This window comes from Gastrolobium bilobum, unplaced genomic scaffold (assembly GCF_033153095.1).
Source record: "Gastrolobium bilobum isolate Gb01-03AN ecotype WA unplaced genomic scaffold, APGP_CSIRO_Gbil_v1 utg10099, whole genome shotgun sequence".
NCBI lineage: Eukaryota > Viridiplantae > Streptophyta > Magnoliopsida > Fabales > Fabaceae > Gastrolobium > Gastrolobium bilobum.
The window spans coordinates 129530-152627 of record NW_026896627.1 but is presented as its reverse complement, the minus strand read 5'-3'; the positions used below and the strand labels follow the sequence as shown (position 1 = coordinate 152627).

At 34.4% G+C, this 23098-nt stretch overlaps 3 protein-coding genes across 5 annotated transcripts; 1 reads left to right on the top strand and 2 right to left on the bottom strand.

Annotated features, from left to right (window-relative positions):
• Positions 1-653: 653 nt before the first annotated feature.
• LOC133301101 (probable sugar phosphate/phosphate translocator At3g11320) lies at positions 654-13045 on the top strand. The gene is made up of 6 exons (XM_061500704.1): positions 654-769; positions 925-1118; positions 9780-10259; positions 10884-10987; positions 11094-11322; positions 12531-13045. The coding sequence occupies exons 1-6, from the start codon at positions 721-723 to the stop codon at positions 12675-12677; spliced, it is 1203 nt and encodes a 400-aa protein (XP_061356688.1). The 5' UTR covers positions 654-720; the 3' UTR covers positions 12678-13045.
• Positions 13046-13125: 80 nt separating this feature from the next.
• Positions 13126-16910, bottom strand: LOC133301104 (uncharacterized protein At2g39910). Its single transcript, XM_061500708.1, has 8 exons — positions 16780-16910; positions 16167-16680; positions 15897-15983; positions 15528-15718; positions 14617-14812; positions 14216-14280; positions 13514-13615; positions 13126-13432 (listed from the first exon to the last, which is right to left on the bottom strand). Exons 1-8 carry the CDS (start codon positions 16830-16832, stop codon positions 13270-13272), a joined length of 1371 nt encoding a protein of 456 aa, XP_061356692.1. The 5' UTR covers positions 16833-16910; the 3' UTR covers positions 13126-13269.
• Positions 16911-18967: 2057 nt separating this feature from the next.
• On the bottom strand, positions 18968-22220 carry LOC133301105 (LIM domain-containing protein WLIM2b-like). 3 transcript variants are annotated; one of them, XM_061500712.1, is made up of 6 exons: positions 22048-22220; positions 21575-21822; positions 21117-21216; positions 20995-21029; positions 20794-20883; positions 18968-19378 (listed from the first exon to the last, which is right to left on the bottom strand). In XM_061500712.1, the coding sequence occupies exons 2-6, from the start codon at positions 21707-21709 to the stop codon at positions 19172-19174; spliced, it is 567 nt and encodes a 188-aa protein (XP_061356696.1). In that variant the 5' UTR covers positions 21710-21822; positions 22048-22220; the 3' UTR covers positions 18968-19171. The 3 variants fall into 3 exon arrangements, with proteins under 3 accessions (XP_061356696.1, XP_061356693.1, XP_061356697.1); XM_061500709.1 differs by having other exon boundaries at positions 21575-21819; XM_061500713.1 differs by having other exon boundaries at positions 21575-21801.
• Positions 22221-23098: the final 878 nt, after the last annotated feature.

Below are 23098 nucleotides of genomic sequence, written 5' to 3'. Positions count from 1 at the left end.
TAGTTCCACTTTTTTACAAATTCGAACTATATTTGTAAGAGATAAAATATCTCAAATGAAATGTCATTGCGCAGATCTCGAAAAGTTATGTGAAATAAAAAAAATCATCTGATTTTGATACTCGAGTCAAAAGTTATGGTTTTTCAAAATTTTACGATAACGGAACTAACGAGATTGTGTCACTTGACACAATTCTATAAGTGCCCCAAAGGAGGGGACATTATTCAATTGAAAAAAAAAAAAAAAAGAATATGTGAATGACGTGGGGGGAGGGCGGCATTTAGTGTCGCTGGTCCCCGTCACTCAATCACCCCATTAATAAATACAGTGGATCAAATACTAGATTAAAAATTTAAAGCGATAAAAATCTCATGTGACTCAAAGAGCCTTGAGACTAGGCCCCATAATTACTATAATCCAATATATCAGTTACCTGATTTTATATTATATAATTATATAATATATATTAAATTTATATAAACTCACCTGTGTAAAAGAGCTCTTAATTAATCTTAAATCATATTTTTTACTAGACCTGTATCTGCTATTTCATTCATGTGTTTATTGTACGAGCAAAACATCGTTGTCACCTTTGAATCTGTACCCATTCAGCGCCCATATTCACTTCTTTGTTCTTTCTCTCTTCTAAACCCTTTAAGTCCTGCTTTCTCTCTCTCTCTCTCTCTCTCTCTGCTGTCCAAGCTAAACTTTGCATCTTCAATGGCTCAAATTACGCTTATTGCTCCAGCAACTGTCGTAGCTATTACTGGCATGTACTACTTTATATGTTAAAATCAAATACACTAACCAATCTTTTACTACTTCCTTGTTAAATTTCTCTATTCCCTTGATCAGAGATATATATATATATATTTCAATTTCAATTTCAACAGTGTCAATCAATGAAGAATTAATCAATTTCAGGTAGGGGGAAGCAAGTGAGGGAACTTTCTGCTGCAAGATTTAAAGTCATGAGGTCACCGTCATTCCTTCGGATCGAAAGGCTTCCATTGTTAGGTTCATCAAAATCATCATGTGGTGATAGAAGTAGAAGTGCTGTGGTGAAGGTTTCTGAAGGAGGAGCAATCTCTCTCAATCATGCTTGGCCAATTGAAAAGGTTTGGTTTGGAAAACCTTTTCATATACTATAGATCCTTCTTATTCTCTTCTTCTTCTTTTTTTCTTTTTTGGTAAACCTTTTCTTTCTTAATTATATAACTCAAAACTCAAAAGTCCAACTTGACAAATTTTTGGGCCAAACACTGTTTCACAAGTTTCATACCAATAGTGTATTTACTTACTAATTAATTCACTTTTTCTGCAGTTATTGCAGATAAGTTATCTGCAGTTATTGCAGATAAGTTATCTGTAGTAAATTCAATACGACGTCGTTTTAGGACGAAAATTATGGTATTTTTATAATTTTAATTTATTTCAGGATTATTATAATCTTTATAATTATAATTTTTAATCTTTCAATCCCAAAACGACGTCGTTTTGAAAGTAAATGCACATAATTTATCTGCAGTAAGTAAGTGCAAAAATATTTTTCTGCTAATTATATCAACCAATACTAAGCGAGCTGTCTTTAATTTACTAGATAATAATAATAATAATAATAATAATAATAATAATAATATTGATAAAGAACATAAAATTATATGAGAAAAATATTTCTGCAGTTATTACAGATAAGTTATCTGTATTTATTTCTAAAACGACGTTGTTTTGATATTGAAAACATAAAAAATTATAATTATAAAGACTATAATAACCCTAAAATAAATTAAAATTACAAAAACACTATATTTTCGCAGCAAAACGACGTCATATTGGGCTTACTGCAAATAACTTATCTTATCTACAATAATTGTAGAAAAAGTGAACCTTATAATTATATATATAATCTAATCTAAATATCAAAAAGCATTTATACGTAATATTAAAAATCGAAAAATCAAATAAATGGAAAATATTTTATAAATAAAATATGACAATATATAGTTGAATATAATAAGGTTAATGATAATATAATTTAATAATTAAATACAAATAATACTCTATAAAAATAAATAGAACATTCTAGTATATATTATTATATAAAATATATAATGTTATATAATTACTATTTTTATATTGAATATGAAATTTAAAATTTAATATAGTTACATTGATATCTTCATTATTCTTTCTTTATTAAATCCTAACGTAACGCTTACTATTCAACTTCATTTTTTGTAAACGAAAAGATAATAATCTTAATTAGGACGTTTTGATTTACAATGACGGTATTGCAAAGTTCAAAGACCAATTTTTACCAAAGAGGGGGAGAAAAACAAGCTTCCAAACCGAACTGCATGGCCCGATGGAAAATCAAAATATTAAATATGACATGCTTTGTGAATTCTGCTATCCAGAAATAGAAATGAATTCTCTCATTGTGCAAAAAAACATGATATGATAATGTGAGAAGATCACAACCATACAAAGGTAAATTAACAGTTATGATTTCGTAACTATCTATTTTAATATTTTTTCTCTTTCCTCTGTTATTACCTTTGAGAGGATCCAGATCATGTTTTTTTGCACATGACATAATCATGTGAATTTTCACATATGAGAAGATCCAGATCCGAAGGAATTGCTTTATTTTATTTATTTATAAAATAGTTAATGACAATATATGTTTTCTATATTTTTTATTTTAAATTCAAATGTCAAAATACAAAATAAAAATAACTGAAATATGTTCTCTAAATTTAATTCTAAAAATTAAAAAATAGTTATAATTTTTAAAAAATAGGTCTTATGAAATAATTTTTTTTTTCTGAAAATTAAAAAAATATTTTTGAAAACAAAATTCAATCATGCCACCACATATTTTTTTTATCCGAAATGAATGTTTTGTATTAGATGAACACAAAATATCTTTCACATAATGAATAATGAGAATATAATTTCTCACATTGTTTGAGGTGTAAAATTAGCTATGCAACAATATAAATAAATAAATGACCCACTAAAAAAAAGAAAATAAAAAAATAAGTGAATTTCATATATTTTGTCTCTTATAAAACTATATTCCCATAAATAATTCCTACCCCACTTCATTAGAATTTGTTGTAAATAATATTGATTTAGTTATTATTTAGTTTTTATTTAGTCATTTATTGTTGTATTGGACCAAGCCCTTTGTTGTATTGGGTCAAGCCCATTAGGTTAAAAGTAGGTCAAATATTCTCTATAATAGAGAACCCTTTGTACAGATTATTTACAATTCTATAATATATTAGAATACCTTTTTTTTTTCAAGTTGGTATCAGAGCTCTCGATCTGAGGGCTTTGCTTCCGCACATATTATCTTCTTTTTAACAAAACCCTAATTTCTTTGCCTCTTGCCGCCATTAGCCGCCACCGGAAAATTTTTCCGGGGACTTTTTGGACCAAGGGAACCATTGTTGACCTTATTTTTCCTCCGATCTATCATTCTACGCAGTGTTCCTCCGCCACAAACGACCGAAACACCTCCGACCGCCTCCAATCAGATTTGTCTTCACCGTTTGGACCACTTTCCGGCGACTTTTCAACCGCGACCACCCACAGACAGGTGCGCGCTCACCGGACGACCACACCAGAAAAATCTCAACCGGCGAAGCCCATCCACGCGCTCTCACGCGCCGCCCCTTTCCCGGCGAGTGAATCCCACGCGCATCTCCTTTCTCCGGGGCGTGGAGGCGCGTGCGGCCGTGTTTTTGGACTAGACCACCACCATTCTTCTCGTCTTCTTGTCTTCTGTCTGGATCTGTAATTATTTTTCTGATCAGAGGTCATTTGATATTCTGTTTGGTTGATTTTATCGCTGGTTGTTAACTTTTTTTTTGTTAAAGAATGGCCGAGCATGATAGTTCTTCGATCTTATCTGGTAAGAGCACACGTTCTATATCTCTTCTTGCTTCTTGCACTGATTTTAAAACCTCATGGATTTTGGATTCTGGTGCAACTGATCATATGGCTTGTCGTACTAAGTTGTTTTGTTCTTATCATCCTACTGTTGGTAGTCATACTATATCCATAGCTGATGGATCCCATAAATCAGTTATTGGTTCTGGTAACATTCAAATTCAACCTTCCTTGTTTCTTAAAAATGTTCTTTATGTTCCTCAGCTTTCTACTAATCTTATCTCCACTCAAAAACTTACAACTGATTTGAATTGTTCTATCACATTTTTTTCTTCTCATTGTCTTATTCAGGATCTTACCACGAAGAAGACAATTGGAGTTGCTAATGAACAGGATGGGTTGTATCATCTCCTTCCAGACCATGCTAGAAAAAATCAGTTATTAATGACACGTCATCCTTCTACTGCAGAGTCTATGATTTGGCTCCATCACAAGCGTCTCGGGCATCCACCATTTAGTCTTTTGAAGTCTATGTTCCCCTCTCTGTTTCTCAATAAGTCGGTTGAGACCTTTCATTGTGATGTTTGTGAATTTGCAAAGCACCATCGAGTGTAATTTCCTTCTAGCACTATTAAAAGCAGGGAACCTTTTTCTCTTATCCATTCTGATGTTTGGGGCCCTTCTAAAGTGCACAGTGTTTCAGGTGCTAGGTGGTTTGTTTCTTTTATTGACGATTGTACTCGGATAACATGGATATACTTGATGAAAGACAAGTCTGAAGTACCAGAGATATTTATTCGGTTTCATCACATGGTTGAGACTCAGTTTGGTAAGGGTATTAAAAGACTCAGATCTGATAATGGTACTGAGTACGTCAATCAACGCCTGTCACAATTCATTTCAGACAGAGGTATGATTCATGAGCTCACATGTGTTGATACCCCTCAACAAAACGGGGTTGCTGAAAGGAAAAATCGTCACCTTCTTGAAGTTGCTAGAGCACTACTTTTTCAGACATCTGTTCCTAGTTCTTATTGGGGAGAAGCAGTATTAGCTGCAACTTTTTTGATCAACCGTTTACCTTCACGGGTCCTTAACAATATCCGTCCTATTCATTCCATGACTTCCTTCTTTCCTTCTGTTCCCATATTGCAGAGCCTTCCACCAAGAGTGTTTGGATGTGTTGCCTTTGTCCATGTTCATAAACAACATCGGAGTAAGTTGGATCCTAGGGCTCTTAAGTGTGTCTTCCTTGGTTATAACCCTTATAAAAAAGGGTACAAGTGTTATCATCCACCAACTCGGAAATTTTTTGTTTCTATGGATGTCACCTTTCAAGAATCTGAATCTTATTTCCTGGGTCCTCATCGTCAGGGGGAGAATAGTTCTTCAGAAGACTCGTCCCCTTCCTTCTTTGAGTCTGGATCAATCTTCTCTCTTCCTAGTGTGTCTGCTCCTGGTGTGTCAGAACCTTCAAATACACCTGAGATACAACCCATACTGTCTCACCAGCAACCTCAATCGTCTGAACCACTGGTAAGTCCTGAATCTCCTATTTCTTCTGAGTCTCCTGAATCTCCTGTTTCTGATTCTAATATTATTTCCTCTCATGATTTGTCTATTTCTTCTGATATCTCTAAAAACTTACCCATTGCTTCTACTTCTGATGACTTACCTATTGCTCTTAGAAAAGGAAAAAGATCTTGTCACAAGAAAACTTGTTCCTCCTGTCCCTCTTGTACTCAATACCCTATCTCCCACTTTGTTTCCTCTGCTAATCTTTCTGTGCAGCACAAAAGCTTTGTTTCAGCACTAGATTCTATTGCAATCCCAAAATCAGTACATGAAGCCTTGAAAGATAGGAATTGGGCTCAAGCCATGCAAGAGGAGATGAATGCTTTGGAAAAAAATAAAACATGGGAGGTTATTGATAGACCCAACGGAAAGAAAGCAGTAGGGTGCAGATGAGTTTATGCCCTGAAATATAATTCTGATGGCACTCTTGAGAGATATAAGGCTCGATTAGTGGCCAAAGGTTACACTCAAACCTATGGCATTGATTATGAAGAAACCTTTGCTCCAGTTGCAAAGATGAATACAGTGAGAATCTTGTTATCCCTTGCTGCCCATTACAATTGGGATATAAATCAATTTGATGTGAAAAATGTTTTCCTCAATGGTGAGTTAGAAGAAGAAGTCTACATGGAAATCTCGCCTGGTTTTGATTCTGTGAAGGGGGAAAATAAAGTTTGTAGATTAAAAAAGGCCTTGTATGGATTGAAGCAGTCACCTCGTGCTTGGTTTGGAAGATTTACTAAGGTTATGATGACCTTAGGATACAGACAGAGCCAAGGAGATCACACTCTTTTCTTCAAGCACTCCCAAAATGGGAAGCTTACTGTGCTCCTTGTATATGTTGATGATATTATTATCACAGGTGATGATTTTGTGGAGAGACAGATTCTGCAAACACGGCTTGCCTCTGAGTTTGAAATCAAAGACCTTGGGAAACTGAGATATTTCCTAGGGATAGAAGTAGCTCATTCAAGCAAAGGAATTTTTATCAGCCAGAGGAAATATGTTCTTGATCTTCTCAAAGAAGCAGGAAAGCTCGAGTGTAAACCCTCTATTACTCCTATTGAGCAGAATCACAAGATGGGCTATGAAGAAGAGAGTCCTCCAGTTGATAAAGGACAATATCAACGGCTAGTTGGGAAATTGATATATCTGGCCCATACTAGACCAGACCTAGCTTATGTTGTTAGTGTTGTCAGTCAGTTTATGCACGATCCAAAAGAAAAACACATGCAGGCAGTAGAGAGAATTCTTCAATATCTTAAAGGTACTCCTGGTAAAGGATTGTTATTCCGACGTGATGGCAATCTATCTTTAGAAGTCTACACAGATGCTGATTATGCTGGATCCGTGACTGACCGTCGTTCTACCACTGGTTATTGCATGTTTTTTTGCGGTAACTTGGTGACATGGAGAAGTAAGAAACAAGATGTGGTTGCCAGATCAAGTGCAGAAGCTGAATTTCGAGCTATGGCTCAAGGCATTTGTGAGTTACTGTGGCTGAAAATTGTTCTTGATGATCTCAAAATAAAATGTGAGGGACCTATGAAGCTGCTATGTGATAATAAGTCCGCTATTTGTATAGCTCATAATCCAGTTCAACATGATCGGACTAAACATATTGAGGTTGACCGCCATTTCATCAAAGAGAAACTTGATAGCGGGTTGATTACCACTCCATACATTCCCACTGGGCGTCAATTGGCTGATCTATTAACAAAGGGGCTTCCTTCAGACAGATTTCAAGAACTTACTAGCAAGCTAGGAATGATAAATATATATTCCTCAGCTTGAGGGGGAGTGTTGTAAATAATATTGATTTAGTTATTATTTAGTTTTTATTTAGTCATTTATTGTTGTATTGGGCTAATCCCTTTGTTGTATTGAGCCAAGCCCATTAGGTTAAAAGTAGGTCAAATATTCTCTATAAATAGAGAACCCTTTGTACAGATTATTTACAATTCTATAATATATAATATATTAGAATACCTTTTTTTTTTCAAGTGAATCTTATCCTACTAAGGCTATATAAAAGTCCTAACATTTTGCATCCATTTTCACCCTTGGTCCCCGCCCTGCACCCAGTCAATCCTAGACATCTACCCGTAAAATTTCTCTTCCTACTCAAGGATCGATCGAATCGAAGAGTATGTTGCATGACTTCTGAAATCTATGAAGGAACTCCATGGGCTTCATAGAGAATTTTAGCACTGTCACCTATTAATCCAGCGAGGACACGTTTCTTTTTGTGAAGAATGTTTCCAAATACATTTGTGTTCCACATGGAAACATCGACAGTGAAGTTGTTTATACAAGGCATTTTTAGGAAAACACATTCATTTGCATCAAGCATAGCATATAAATGAGCTTACAAAACAACAAGGCTTCTTTTTGAATAGAGGAGGATCCGAAAACAATAAAGCACCCCCTACCCTCCAATTTTTTTGTCTAATTACCGATCTCATTAGAATCTCACTAAAGTCGTCTAAATTTCCTTGTAGCTTACCTTTATCAGAATGAAGTTTACCATATATATACATCTTAGCAACCAGCAGATTCAAGTAGAATTAACCTCCAGTCAGAAAATTCTTCTTCTGGCTCCAGAGAACAAGGAATTTATCTTTGGCCAAAGGTACAAAAAGGCCTTAGATTTTTCAATCTTTGCTGGTGGGGTTTGACATGTATGAGTCTTTAGCTCCCCCCAAAACCAAAATAAGTTGAAAGTATTAGGTTCCCACGTCAAAATTGGTTAAGACTTTAGACCACACAAAATTCAAGCATGGTTTTTCTTCGTGATCCAGTTTTTGTGCAGACTCTTTGTGAGTTGCATATTTTATTTTCGAAAAAATATTCAATGCATTTTCGGGATCACCGAACTCGATGATCACTTTTACTAATTTTTTTTTTTTTGTTAAACTTAAAAAAACAATTCTCTTTTTTTAATAGAAGAGACCACTGAATACGGTGGTTAAAATTTTTCTCCTTATTTTCACAAAGGAAAACAAAATGTTGAAAAACAAATAAGCCGGCGTTTCCTGGCACCTCCTTGTTGATAACCAAAGTACGTAACCTTGTAATGTAACCACGTTGCGTTCAAAAATAATATGCTATAGTCCAATTTGACACCTAAGTTGGACTAATTCTGTACTTGTATGCCACTCGTCACGCACGCTTCACCGGTCCAATTGTTCCAAAATCGTGGGTGGATCATGAATCATACACTCTTTCTCTTATTCAAGTATGCAAACACGATTCTCTTCCTTGATTTGATTCTCACTAAATTATACTTTTCTATTTACAAAATATATTTTTGTTTGATTCTTCCATCTTTTCATTTCGTATCACCTACTCTTGTTATTGTAATCTTCATAGTTCATATAAAAAGATCATGGAGAACCTGTTATAACTTTCCATCAAAGCAGTTGACTATACAATAAGTGGTGTCTATTATTTAAAAGATATGTTATTTTACTTATTATTTTTTCTGTCTATTTATGTCTATCACTCTAAAACATCATTAGATCATAATCTTAACTAATTTTTAACTAATTTTTATCTTTCTCTCTCTTTTCGATATTCTGATCCAACAATGTTGGAGAGTGATAGACAAAAAAATAATAGGTAAAATAATCTATCTCATTATTTAAATAGAAGAAATTTGATTATTTTTTACCCCGACTGTGATAAGTAAATTACAAAGAAACAGTTATATTACTGTCAACTAATATCCAACCAAATTTAACTCTTACTCTTTACACTTTTCTTGTAACATACATCATATCATAATTACATACGAAACCAGTAAATGCAACTGTAAATGCCTTCATTTATATTTTTTTAGAAAAATAAAACAAAAAATGCAGGGAAATGGAATAATAATAGATACCTCCTCTGCTTTGCAGCTTTAAATGTTCCCTTTCTTTACTGTTTACCTGTCTCTCTTCCATTTCATTGCAGAGAGGTTGACAGACACATACCACGCACATTTTCTGGTCTGTCATCCTCGACAAAAAAAAAAAAAACACGACCCCTTTTCTTCCTCAAACGTTAAACCCACCACTCTCCTCTTCTCCTTCGGTACCTTTCCCTTCCTTAATTTCTCCGAACTTGAAAGCCATGGATTCACAGATCCATGGCTTGTCCTCTTAAAAGTCAATCCCTTTATTTTTTATTTTTTATTTTTTATTTTATTAATTCAAAGTTAATCCCTTTTTCTCTTTGTCCATCCATAGCTTACGCCAATGCCCAGATCCCTAACCGTATCAGATCAACTTAACCCAATAATCTTCCTCTGAAAATCACAGGGTTCCCAAGATCAAATTGAAGAAACAACAAGTCAAAGAATGAAGGGTTCGAGTCGTTTTTCTACGATTGGGCTTGTGGCTTCGTGGTACTCCTCCAACATTGGGGTGCTGCTGCTGAACAAGTACTTGCTCAGCAACTATGGGTTCAAGTACCCGATCTTTCTCACCATGTGCCACATGACAGCGTGTTCATTGCTCAGTTACGTTGCCATAGCATGGATGAAGGTGGTGCCAATGCAAACCATTCGATCTCGGGTTCAGTTCTTCAAGATCTCTGCTCTCAGCCTCATATTCTGTGTCTCCGTAGTCTTTGGGAACATCTCGCTTCGTTTCCTCCCTGTGTCGTTTAACCAAGCCATTGGAGCCACAACGCCCTTCTTCACTGCCGTTTTTGCTTACCTTATGACCTTCAAGAGAGAGGCTTGGCTCACTTATCTCACCCTTGTTCCTGTTGTTACTGGGGTTGTCATTGCCAGTGGGGTAAGTAACATAAGACACTTGTTGTTTTCTTCTTCTTTCTTTCTTTTCTTTTTTTCAATTTCTGTTGTGTAGTTTTGTTTCAATTTTTAATTGCTGTTGATGTCATTTGGGTTGTGTTGCTTTTGTTGATGGAAAATGAATGCTCTTCTGCTTTGTTAATGGATATGACAATATATAGGAAGTATTTTTGGATTTTGACTTTCTAATGCTTAATTGTTTGTTAGTTATAGTTCCCTCGTATAATCATCGAAATTTATCTAGTTTTGTTTTGTTTCAGATGTGATTTCAGATGCCCGCATGAAATGAAACTTTGTCCAATTAGAAAAATAGAAACTTGTTTAGTTCATCTTGTGTACCATTCTTTGTGTTCAGTAGACTTGTGTACCATTCTCTGATGTATTCTGTTAAGAACCTTAAGGTCACCACCTCAAAAGGTAGCTCAAAGGGTGAGAGTGTCCAAGGCCTTATAAATGCCACATTAGTTGTCCACACATTAATTACAAGAGGGAAATTCGGTAAAAGCAACAGGAAGAATTGCTCTTCGAGTGAAATTGATTGGTGAAAAAAGAAAGAAAAATGCTCTGGCTTCTGATATGTGTTTCTTCTTCCTCTATTTGTTCGTAGGGTGAACCGAGTTTCCATTTATTTGGATTCATAATATGTGTTGCGGCTACAGCTGCAAGGGCCCTGAAATCAGTGCTTCAAGGAATTTTACTTTCTTCTGAAGGGTAAGGATTTCGGAACTCCAGATTAAGTTATTAATCATTAATTTATCTCTCTACTTTGTTTTCAAGATATATTATCAAATGGGTATTGACATCATTAATTTATCAGAGAGAAGCTGAATTCTATGAACCTTCTCCTTTACATGGCTCCAATGGCTGTGGTTTTCCTTCTTCCTGCCACACTTTTAATGGAAGAAAACGTGGTTGGCATCACGTTGGCTCTTGCAAGAGATGATTCCAAGATAATTTGGTATCTGCTGTTTAATTCGGCGCTTGCGTATTTTGTCAACCTGACCAATTTTTTGGTCACGAAACATACCAGTGCTCTGACCCTTCAGGTAAGTCCCCAATTATTCAAATTGGCATTTGTCTCTCTTTCTTTTTTTAAATTTAATTTTCACTCCAACAAACTATCTGTTGTCTCTTCTGTTGGTAGTTGGGACATCAGATTTGGGTGGTTGTCTTGTCAAATGAGTTCATTTATCAAATCACAAGAGATGTATCAGCATAGTCTTGGTCACCATTATTTTTTGTTAATTCTTTTGCAATGTGCATCGGTTCAGTCATTTGTCTGTGGTTGTAGAATATCCTGTTCCCTTACTATTCTTTTTTTATTTGAGGATGAAATTTTTTGAAAACAAATTACCCGAGGTCATTTGAATTTTTTACATTGCCTAATAATATGTAATCTAGTTTCTCAAAATTCATATACAAAGTTTTCTCAGTTTCTAATTAAGGGGAGAATTTAGATTCTGTGATTATCAGAGATTTCATAAATAGTTCTTGCAGAATTAATTCAGGAGGTGCCACAGAAAATTTTCTGCATGATCATTAAAACTAGTGCAAGGCTAGTAGTTTCAAACATTGCTATTGATAGTTCATAAGCATCTAAAACTAATGTGGTTGAATTGTTTAACTGAAATCCTGAACTAATGTGGTTGAATTGTTTAACTGAAATCCTGTCTAGGTTCAATTATTCAAGTTTGTTGCTAGCAGTGTTCAAGTTACTTGATAGCAGTTTTAGTTATTAATTATTTTTACTTATTATTTTCCCCTTGGTTGGCTGACATGTTATAACTGTGTTGACCTAATTTGCTGAACGCCCATTTAGTTATGATCTTATTTGATACCTTAAGGTCCGTAAATCCTTGATTAAATTTGCTATGAATTGGTGTATATATATACCTTAGGGTGTTTAATGTACTTGTAAATTTACAAAAATTATACAAATTAGTGTTTAGGGTATTTGCCATGGAAACGTAGATTTAAAAATGAAATCCAACACCAATTTCAATTTTTTCTTTGATTTTATTTATTTTTATCGTCATAGGGTGTGTATATCACCGGATGCCTTTGGATTAACGAAAGGAGTGTGATTCAAATGATATGATATAAGTAGATGGATTTGTGGGAAGACGTGCATTTTTCTTGCAGTCCGATATTTGATCACTGATTTCTTGATTATTATTTTTTTGCTAATTTGTGCTCATTTTGCTTAAAGTGATACTTCAATTACTTCAATTAATCTAAGAGTTGGTTCATACAGGTACTAGGGAATGCTAAAGGGGCTGTGGCTGTAGTAGTTTCAATTCTAATTTTTAAAAACCCAGTGTCTGTCACTGGAATGCTTGGTTACACGCTCACAGTCTCAGGAGTGGTACTTTACAGTGAAGCCAAAAAGCGAAGCAAGTGATCTTGGGAAGTCGCATTGAACTTGCAATATTTTGATTTCGATACTGCACAGACAACCTCACGATTCCGTAAGACATTTGTTTAGCATGCTAGTTAATCAGAATCTGGAGTTATCTGACTACATACAATTTTTTCCCCCACACACGTAAAGCCTCATTCAACGGGTTCCTCATTGTATTGAAATGCAGAAATAGCTCACAGTACAGAAGTTGCAATAATTCTCTACTTCACCTAAGTTGGGATGATTGATTAAATATGTTTTTGTCATTTATTTTGAGGAAAGAGTTGTAAAATTGGATTATCTACTCATCTATTATGAACACTACTTACATTTGTTTATTAATGATAAAATTCATATTTTTGCCCATAGTTGAATTTCTTTAGTGTGATTTCTGAGTTATTCACAATTTTTAACTAGAGAATAATAACAAATAAACTCACAAAAAATATGAAACAAAACAAAATCAAGCTTTAATTCGTTATTCATGCTCAGATAACCAAGATTTCTACTTGTTAATTACATGTACCTAAATGAACTAAAATTGTGATAACCATGACAAGCACTGAAATAATCATAAATGTATGCCAACTTATCATGTTTGAACGGGTATTGAACCCTGATGACGACAACTCTCTGAAGACCCGATATCACGGATGGTATTGTCTCTTCTTCCACTCAATGACAGACTAAGAGTGGTTAAGTTTGGATCGGATCGATGCTTGTCCCATGCTGCATTAAAATGCAGGCCTTTGCTTCTAGGTACACAAGAAGGATATTGACTAAATGAGGGAATGCATATATTATTTGTTGAAATTTTTCCAAAAATAAAGTCTTACTCTTGAAGTAGGATCAGTATCTGACATATATTTGCTCTAATCTCTTCCCGAGCTGTTCTTAATGCTGCCTCCTTATAAACGAGAGCAAGTTTATCTACCAATCTGAAGTCGAATCATGTGCTCCAAAGGAATTAGATCAACAAGGCAAAAAACAGGGATAAGATATGAAGAAATGTTAATATCCAAATAGCAAGGATTCAGCTGCATAAGTGGGAAAGCACGATTAATTTCTAACTTCAGTATTCTCCAAAAAATGGGCTTTGATGAAAAGGGGTGCAGAAATATGAGTACCATTGAAAAATACGAGTACAAATATCATTCCTCAATGGAATAAACATCAAACAGGAATATCTGTAAGTCATATCCACATTCTTCTAATCTTTTTTACCCCCTGCTTTTTTTAAAAATCTTAAGCTGAAAGGAAATTTACAGACTTCATGTCATAGCAATGGGAAAAAAAATTCATCATGAGATTAAGTCATTAAAATACTTACAATACAAGAGATAATTACTTAAAAGTAAAATTGTAGTCTTTTTTTTAAAAAAAATATATAATAATACAATCATGTTCATTCACAAAAGTAAAGGAGATATGCTCAAGTGCTACCAAAGTTAATCAAGAAGTGATGCCCCGTTTCTCAAGCACTTCAATAACACACTATCTGAAGTAAGAATTTCATAGAGTAATTTTTTTTAACTAACCTTGCAACATATGGTGAGTTCCTAATCCACGTCAGTCTCAAAACTAAATAAGTACGTTTCAGAACCTGCAGAATAACAATATATATCAAAGAGTTAATCAGAAATTATTGTTTTTTACCAAATACTAAAAGAACAAAATTGCATGTATTTTCAACAATTTTAAAGCCGTATAAAGAAAAAGGAAAGCCAATGCTGAAACCTCAGCTGAGTTAAAACAATTGCGATTATTTTGAAAGTAGATCTATTACACCATTGCAAGTTAAAGCCAATGATTTTAGTTCAGTACTTGAAAATAAAGTGTATTCGAAATTATACGACAAACTTTAATAAGTGTTCTCCAAACTTCAAAGTCGTAATCTGTTGATGTTTTAAAACTTTGCCAGATATATAAAGATACTCACCAAAATAATAGTATCATCATCATCAGCGTGCATCCACTGAAAAAATAATGGGAAAATACGCCTGAAGTGAGCTAAAAGCATAAGACCAACTCCATTAAATAGTGAATCGACAGATTTAAGCCATGCAATGCGGCGCTCCTTGTTTCTGGGCTGGCGCTCCAAGTGACTTAACATCTCATTTAACATCCTGTCAAACCTACTCAAGGCAATGATAGATTGAAGTCAAGATGGAAGATAAGCCGAAATTTAGTCGCATTAACGCCTCACCATTGGCCAATTAAAAAGCATATATGCAATATGCTCAAAGAGCTAAAAGTTAAAATGATAGCCTATTCTTTCAAAACTTGAGATATTGAGGAACACTTTCTGACTTACATGATTATGGCTTATGGGGAAGGTTATACAACCTCGTCCAAACTAAATAACACTCTCTCAAGTGGTAAATAATATTCTTCACTTGACAAGTAATGTTCAAATCTGCCCCATAGCAGTATACCTATTGACTCAATCAACTTGATGAGATTAAACATAGTAACGGTTGGTAGCAACAATTTTAGAAAAATTATGCACCCTTGATCCATTACAAGGCAAAACTTTCTCAGCTATCTTGAAAAGTACAAAAGAAAAAAAGAGTTGTGTCATTTGTTACTCTCCCTACAATATAACATATTTCTGAAAACTATGCTTTAAGTTTCATCCAGACAACAATCAAAAACCAAATGCCTTTTTTGACTGCACAAAGATGTATGAATTCAAGGTTAATGATACCCATTTTCCTGCTTATTCAGTTAGCTAATCATTCCAATGCCAGAATTCCATATGGTATTTAACATGTGAAGATGTTAAAAAATTCCTATGGAGCTATAATTTTTTAAAGTGAAAGAACAGTGGATGGAAATAGATTAACATACCATGGACTACGTGGATTACTTCTCTGAGTAAGAGTCACGAGAACTACTGATGTCTCAACCACATGGTCCCATATCTCATCACTAGCAGCAGTATTCTGGCAGCAGGCATCAAGAATCACATCCTCATACAAACCAGCCTCGGCAGCATCCACATTTTTTCCAATATGCGTAAAACTAATCATGCCCTGTCGCTGAAATTGCACAAGAGAAAAGAGTTACCACTGACTGAACTATTTTCAGATCCAGTCCCTACCATCATACATTTAAAATTTCTCAAGTTACACTACACTCTCAAATCAAACACTATTTCCATAAGCCTAGTTCCGTCCCTGCCCAGCTTCATGTTTCAGTTACAATTACAGAACATACCTTCACCTCCGGCGACCAATGATCGACAGCAGTCAGTGCACAAGGAATCACCAATCCACACAACTTGCCCAAATGAGGATAATCAACCTATGATAAAACCAATTCAAATCTCAACATCTCAATGTCTCAGTATGGACAAATTACTTAGCCAAAATTTCAAACTATCTAACATCTAGATACCCATACAAAGGAAAGAACAGATTAAGGAAAAAATAATAATTTTTTTTTCTAAATAAGAATCAAATTATCAAATCCCTACGAAACTAATACCTGGGTAACAAACCATCTAAACTGATAAGCAGCGAGAATCGCAAACCCAACAGGGACTCTGGCGGATGCGGCGGAGAATTCGTCACTCTCATCAGACTTATCAATGGAGCTTTCCTTAATCCTCTCTTTGAGAAAAGGTAAAACCTGAGGCATCAATTCCAGCAATAACCTCTTCTGTGGAGGAACAAGGTCACAATTCAAACCCAATTCGGAAACCCTATGGGAGTTACTGTCGTCGAAGACAGCGAGATACGCTTGGGACAGCTCATAAAAGGAAGAGGTAGCGAGGGAAGAAAGGTGATTGGGAATCCAGGAGAGAAGGCCCGAATAGTCGAAGGTGGAAGAGGATAGAAGAGCACACGCTAGAGCGAAATCTTTGATGGAAGCTTGGATGGTAGAAATGGAATCTCTTGTTGGGAGAAGGGGTTCCAGAAAGGCTTTGACGGAGACGTTGGAGCTTTCGTGTGGAGTGTAGGGGATGCTCGCCAGAGACTCTGCGATTGGGTTCGATAACCTAAAAGAAAACAATCAAAGAGAAATTGAAATTCCACTGTGAGGAACGAAAATTGACAATGCAATAATTGACAGAAAAAGAGAGAGAGAGGTATCTGACCGAAGGAGAAGGTCCCGGAGCGTGGAAGATGATGATGATGATGATTCCGACATTTGCTACTGATTAGGGTTCCGCTGCTTACACCGCCGGCAAGGACTTTCCGACTTTCCAAAAACGACACCGTACTGGACGATTTTAAAAAATTGGTAGGAGGAGGGGCTGAAACTATTGGCCGGGAAAAAATGTTACTTTCTAAACACAGTTTTTGGTTTTCAAAATAAAAAAAAACTCGTTTGACAAAATTTATTTTGTAAAATATTTTTAAAAATTATTTATTTTTTATTTTTAGAATTAAATTTAGAAAACATGTTGTTTTATTTTATATTTTGACTTTTAATTTTCAAAATAAAAAAAAAAGAAATATAGAAAATATCTATTCCATAATTATTCTACAAAACAAAAAATCAAAACATAATCAAATGAGAAAAATGTTTTTGTTTAAAAATATAATTTTGTGTCATTTTATGTAATTGTTAATTTCCGTCATTCAACGGTTAAAATTTATTGGGTTTAAATTTATTAATTAATTAGTAATACCCTTAATTTTGGCTCTCTTATTTTAAAGAGTTAAATTTAAAGATTAAGTTTTATTTCTTTAAAAATAGTGAACTTGAATTATTTCTAGCATATTTCACATGCTTTATTCTGTGGCAGTTCAAGTATGAGAGATAAATTCATATATGTGCTATGAGAGAATAAGGTTTTGGGTTAATTTGCCTATTCATCGCTCCTTCGTAGTATCTACTAGTTTTTTCAATGAAAAACTCCTCACCCTTATGTTTATAGCAATGCCTTTGCTAGTTTCTTCTTACGAAATCTGGGGCAGCCAAATGTCATAGCACCTCCTCGGGACAAGGTAGTCATTCTAGAAGATGGAAATGTCAAAGGTAACAACTTAATAACCAAAAGTTTTTCCTTAAATAATAATAATATAAAAGATTAATGTTTCTTATGATATTACGACGTTATAAGAAATAATTTTATCTATTATACATATGTAAGTAAAAGTATGTGAGGTCATTTTTTTTTACATGGCCTCACATAATTTTTTGTGTGTAGAAAATAAAATTATCTCTTATGAAAAACATTAATCCATGTATATAATTCAACTATTTGTTTCAAGAGTATATGTTAATAATTCCAGGACATTGCTGCTTACACCTCATAGGTTGATATTCAAGTTAAGCCACTCAATGTTAGTAAAGGGTGATTATGCAAAATATGAGATTGACCCTTCTTACGGTGTGGAAGCTTCTGCAACCCTGAGGTGAAATACATCACCGTCGACCACTATTTGAATCAGTTTGTTTGAACTTTGAAGTCGGGGGAATGCGTTACTGTCAATCTGAAAGTGCTTAATAAAACAAGGTCCTCTTATTCGTTATAGTCACTTTTGTCCTGTCGTCAAAATTACCCTTCGGGTGTGTTTGGTACAAGAGAAATTTTTTGGCGACCGGGAATCATGATTAATGAAAATTCAGTAGAAATTGAGTTTACTTGGAATCTTACGAAAGATGTGTTTGGTTCGCCAAAATATTACCGGAAATATTAGGTAAAAATTACTTATTCCATATTTGGTTTAGAACGAAATATGACTTGGAATATGAGGTTATTTTACAAAAATAACCCCAAACAATTTTTATTTTTGTAATTGATAGATTGGGTCTAGATTTTTATGTGTATTGGAATATTTTTGTCTCAAAATTTATTGTTGTGCTTTCCCTTTACTTGGTATTCTGATTGGTATTCCGAATTACCATATTATTTTTGGTAATCTAAATAGTGACTTTTCTTTATAAATCAAATTACCGGTAATCCTTGGATATCCGGGAATCGTAATTTATTCCTTCTACCAAACGTGGTAATTACATTTACCAAAGAAGGACTACCGGTAATCTGCTCCAAAAACTTGAACCAAACACCCCCTTCCGGTAACATATAAAATTATTTTTAGCCTTTGTTTTCTAATAATTGCCTTATCTTCACGTAAAAACTATCAATTATTCTAAATTTTTTTTTTTGTTCAATTTGCGCGCCTTAATAATCTAATAAATAGTAGTTTTCGGGCAAGATACCCAAACCCTCCAATATTTCTCAATCTTCGAAAATCATATAATTAAGGATATAAAATATAAAATAGCATCCGGAAGAAAATGCAATGAAAGATGCATCTTGCAAATCACGCTCTCATTAGTCATAACTAAATGTGCATTGTACAAACAAAATCACACAAGATATGCACGCCACGCATATATAAGTAAATATAACATAGGATCAAGTCATCATAGAACAATTAAAAAAAAATGCCACACATACAAACACTTGCTTTGACAGACCAAAATATTTTTTTGAGGGAAAAAAGAAAAAAAAAGCAATCGAAAGGCACCAACTTTCAAGATTCTGAGGTTGCTGCTGCCCGTTTGATTGATGCAGACTTAATAAGATGATTGTAGCTCCCTTTCTCCTTAAAAAGCTGAGAGAAATGGTGCTTGCAATACAAAATGCCCTCAAGGGCTGCATAATTCGAAGGGGTTATGGGACAACCACCATGTGAACACTTGAAACATGATTTGTGATAGGCCTGGCCTTCCACCGTTACCTACACTCAAAATAAGAGATATATTAAAAGATATAAGCAAGAAAACTAAGCCATTCCAATTCCGGCAGGTTAACTATGCAGAACTGCAGATATTTAGTGATTAGATATTTAGATTCACTCATTCAGGCAATTTTAACAAATAAATTTACTGGAAGATGGGAACCAATAGATTCTCCAGTTTGGTTATATACTATCTCATTTCAGCTGAGCCAGCCCTTTACTAAAGACCAAAAAAATGTCAATCGTTTATAGCTTTCAATTAGAATAAATGGTCAAAGAGCCCTTGCTAACTTGGATCAGACACCTGTTTTCTTAGAGAGCTACCCCGAGTAGTCGAATTCGGGTGGGAGTAAAGCCTAACTCTCCCCTCCCAGTGACCAAAAATTAGAATAAACTGATACAAGAATGAAAAACAACATTAGAAGTTGATATTACCACAAAGACAAAGTTGCCCATGTTACTTGCCTAATAACCATGTATTTTAGATCCTGAGATTGGAAATACTAACAGGAATACTTCATCTTTCAACCATCCAGGCAAAACCACGTCACTGGGTATATGTTCCTACCAGCAAGGATTTTGAGGCATTTATTATAATTATTAGTGGGTGGGAGAAGAAGTTTCAGAATTATTCAAAAGCAAATGCCAATTTTCTTTCTTGTCTTGTGAGGATTATGAACTAAATCAGAATATAGGTTCCATCATCTTAGGCACAGAAATAAAACATGAATACATAGTTTTCGACTTTTCGTCTCTGCATAAATATCTCACAATAAGATAAGGAAGACATATCAAGGTCTACTTGCGGTCCAAATATTGAAAATGAAGTTCAAACCCCTATTAGTTTGATAGCATAGCTTATGAGGTGTAGGAGGCAATAATGCTTACAGCTTAATATCAGAAAACCATGAGTACCAACCTAAGGCAAAAGGTCAAACTAATACATGTGGTTTCACGCTGGCACTTTACAACAACCTTCTTTATGCTCAACTTATCCCTCATAGCTTTCAGAAAGACATAAAAGGGGATCTGATGCTATACTGCTCTCGCTATAGGCAAGATCCAGGGAAGGGTCAAAACCCAATTGTGTGGGTCTATAACAAGCATCCTTCTATTGCAATTGCAAGAAACTGATGACATGAATCAAACCTATGACCTCCGGGTCACATGATGACAACACCAACTGTTGTGCCAAGGTTCTCCTTCAAAAAGACATATTGATGTTAAACGTTTTGGTTACTCTCATATCATACAGCTAGAGAAGGAGGATACTCCAGTAACCTACAGGATCTCGATGGGAATTCTAACAAATATCCTTGTTCTCAAGGCCTGAATACCCAATTTGTAACAAAGATATTTCAGACTTTACAATGAATATTATTGACTAATTTGTTTCTGGGATTTTTGAATCCTACCTTCTCCAATGGGTAAGCAGTTTTGCCACATGTAGCACACTTTTCTTGTGTCCCAGAAAACATGCTCGCTGCTTTACTAGGGGACCTTGTCTGAAATTAAAAAGAATATGCCAATAGTTGTTCAATAATACTAAAAGCCATATACCTATTTATAAAAAGCCATTCAGTATGAAGTTTGAAACTGCAAAATAACATTTTTACCATCTCAGGAGTTGTCCTCTCAGCTAGCTTCGCAGCTGTTCAAAATGAAAATATGGCCAATTAAAGAGGCATCTGATTCAAAAATCACAAACATAGCTTTATCCTTGAAGAAGAAGACATACATGACTGGAAATTCTTGCTGAAGTTGCCTGTCTCCTTGAAGAGCTGCTCATAATGAGGCTTACAGTAAAGAACACCTTCCATTGAGGAATAGTTGCTCAACTGAAACATAAAGATCATCAACAATAGTCCGAATAAAAGTTTAAACTCATACACACAAATTACACGATCTATGACAATACAGTGATAAGTGAACTTTTTACACACTAAAAATCCTTACTTTCAGTATTCTTTGCACCCCCCTTTTCTTTTTCTGATGAAATCATGAATTCGTACTTTTGCCATCATGAATTTATAAGGATGGAAAGCAGCGTCAAAGAAAAGCAAGGATCTTTACCAAAATTTAACAAAATAAATAAAGAACCCAAGTTTCAGAGAGCAGAACAAAATTGATATGCTCTCAAATCAATAATGCAGCTAAAAAACAGAAAAAAAATTGAACAAAAAAAAAAAAAACCACCTTTAATGTTCCTTTGCAATGAGAGCACCTGAAGCAAGCTTTATGATAAGCAGTGCCATCTGCAGAAAGCTGATCAACAGGATATACTGTTTTCTCACAAGCCTTGCACTTTTGCTGGGTACCAATAAAAGACATCGTTGTGGCTTTTAGATCTGAATTCAACACCAATTTCCAAATTCCAAAGGTAGTGGATCAGCTTCAGAGACTGAGTTCCCTGTTAGATTTGCCTATGACAACAATTGAAGCTGCTAGATGAACCAAAACATAATGAAAAAAAAGGCAATTTCAGAAAATGGTAAAAAAAAAAAAAAAATGGGGGTCCAGATTTGAAAGCTAAATAAATATTTGGAAATTGGAAGAATCTGATTGGTTCAGAGAAACTTCCCCAAATGGAATGGAAGATGATGTAGAGAGAAAATGAAATGCTATAAAGTGGGTAGAGTCAAATGGGTATTACAGTATAGGGAACATACCTTGCCTAGAGAAAGTGAGAAATGACGGATCGGTGAGTTCGTGTAAAAGGAACTGTTGTGATCTAAAGCTTTAAACTTTTAAAGCTGAAGATAGATTCACAGACAGAAATTTTGAGGGCCAAAGATACCCAAAGGGAAGAAGAGCAAGTCCACACACACTTCACAGCTCTCAAGTTCCAGCTAATGACTTAGGAGGGACAATATCATTGATTATATATATAGGTAACAAGTCATATCATGGTCACCATAATGTAGATACCGATATATACAATATATATATATATATAGGTACAGGATCATCTTACACCGGTGTAAGAATAATAAGTCTTACATCAAATCTTAACCATTGATTTTCTACATCTAACGGTTAAGATTTATTAGGTCTTACTCATTAATTAATTTTTAATTCCCAATAAATCTCAATCGTTAGATGCACGGAAATCAACGGTTAAGATTTGGTGTAAGATTTATTATTCTTACACCGGTGTAAATTGATCCTATCCCATATATATATATATATATATATATATATATATATATATATATATATATATATATATTTCAGAATCATTTTACACTCGTGTAACATTTAGAAGTTTAAGTTTTACACTGAATCTTGACCATTGATCTACTTGTATCTAATGACTCACATTACTAAAAATATATATATATATATATATATATGAGAAAAACATTTCTGCAGCCACTTTACATAAGGTTGTCTACAGCTACCCTTTTTCACTAAGTATGACCGGTCATATTTTAAAATTGTATTTTCTCTCTCCGCCACATCAGCCGACAATGTCTGAAGAAAGAGAAAAAAAGAAGAGCTTTATTGTTATAACTAAGTATGACCGGTCATATTTAGTTAAAAAGGAGTAGAGTTGTAGATAACCTTATCTAAAGTGGTCTTTTTTCTATCTATATATATATATATATATATATATATATATATATATATATATATATATATATATATAAGGTAGGATCCTTTGACACCAGTGTCAAATTTGAAGTTTGACACCTTACCTGAGAGTCGTTAGATCAAAAA

Coding starts and splice junctions, on each gene's coding strand:
- LOC133301104 (XM_061500708.1), bottom strand. CDS start 16,832: ATGTCGGAATCATCATCATCATCATCTTCCACGCTCCGGGACCTTCTC. Junction 13,616..14,215: donor AACTCACCATATGTTGCAAG/GTTAGTTAAAAA, acceptor ATTCGACTTCAG/ATTGGTAGATAAACTTGCTC. Junction 13,433..13,513: donor ATACTGATCCTACTTCAAGA/GTAAGACTTTAT, acceptor TTGTGTACCTAG/AAGCAAAGGCCTGCATTTTA.
- LOC133301101 (XM_061500704.1), top strand. CDS start 721: ATGGCTCAAATTACGCTTATTGCTCCAGCAACTGTCGTAGCTATTACT. Junction 10,260..10,883: donor GGGTTGTCATTGCCAGTGGG/GTAAGTAACATA, acceptor ATTTGTTCGTAG/GGTGAACCGAGTTTCCATTT. Junction 10,988..11,093: donor ATTTTACTTTCTTCTGAAGG/GTAAGGATTTCG, acceptor TTAATTTATCAG/AGAGAAGCTGAATTCTATGA.
- LOC133301105 (XM_061500712.1), bottom strand. CDS start 21,709: ATGTCTTTTATTGGTACCCAGCAAAAGTGCAAGGCTTGTGAGAAAACA. Junction 20,884..20,994: donor AGAGGACAACTCCTGAGATG/GTAAAAATGTTA, acceptor TTTTAATTTCAG/ACAAGGTCCCCTAGTAAAGC. Junction 19,379..20,793: donor CTGCTTACCCATTGGAGAAG/GTAGGATTCAAA, acceptor TTTTGAGTGTAG/GTAACGGTGGAAGGCCAGGC.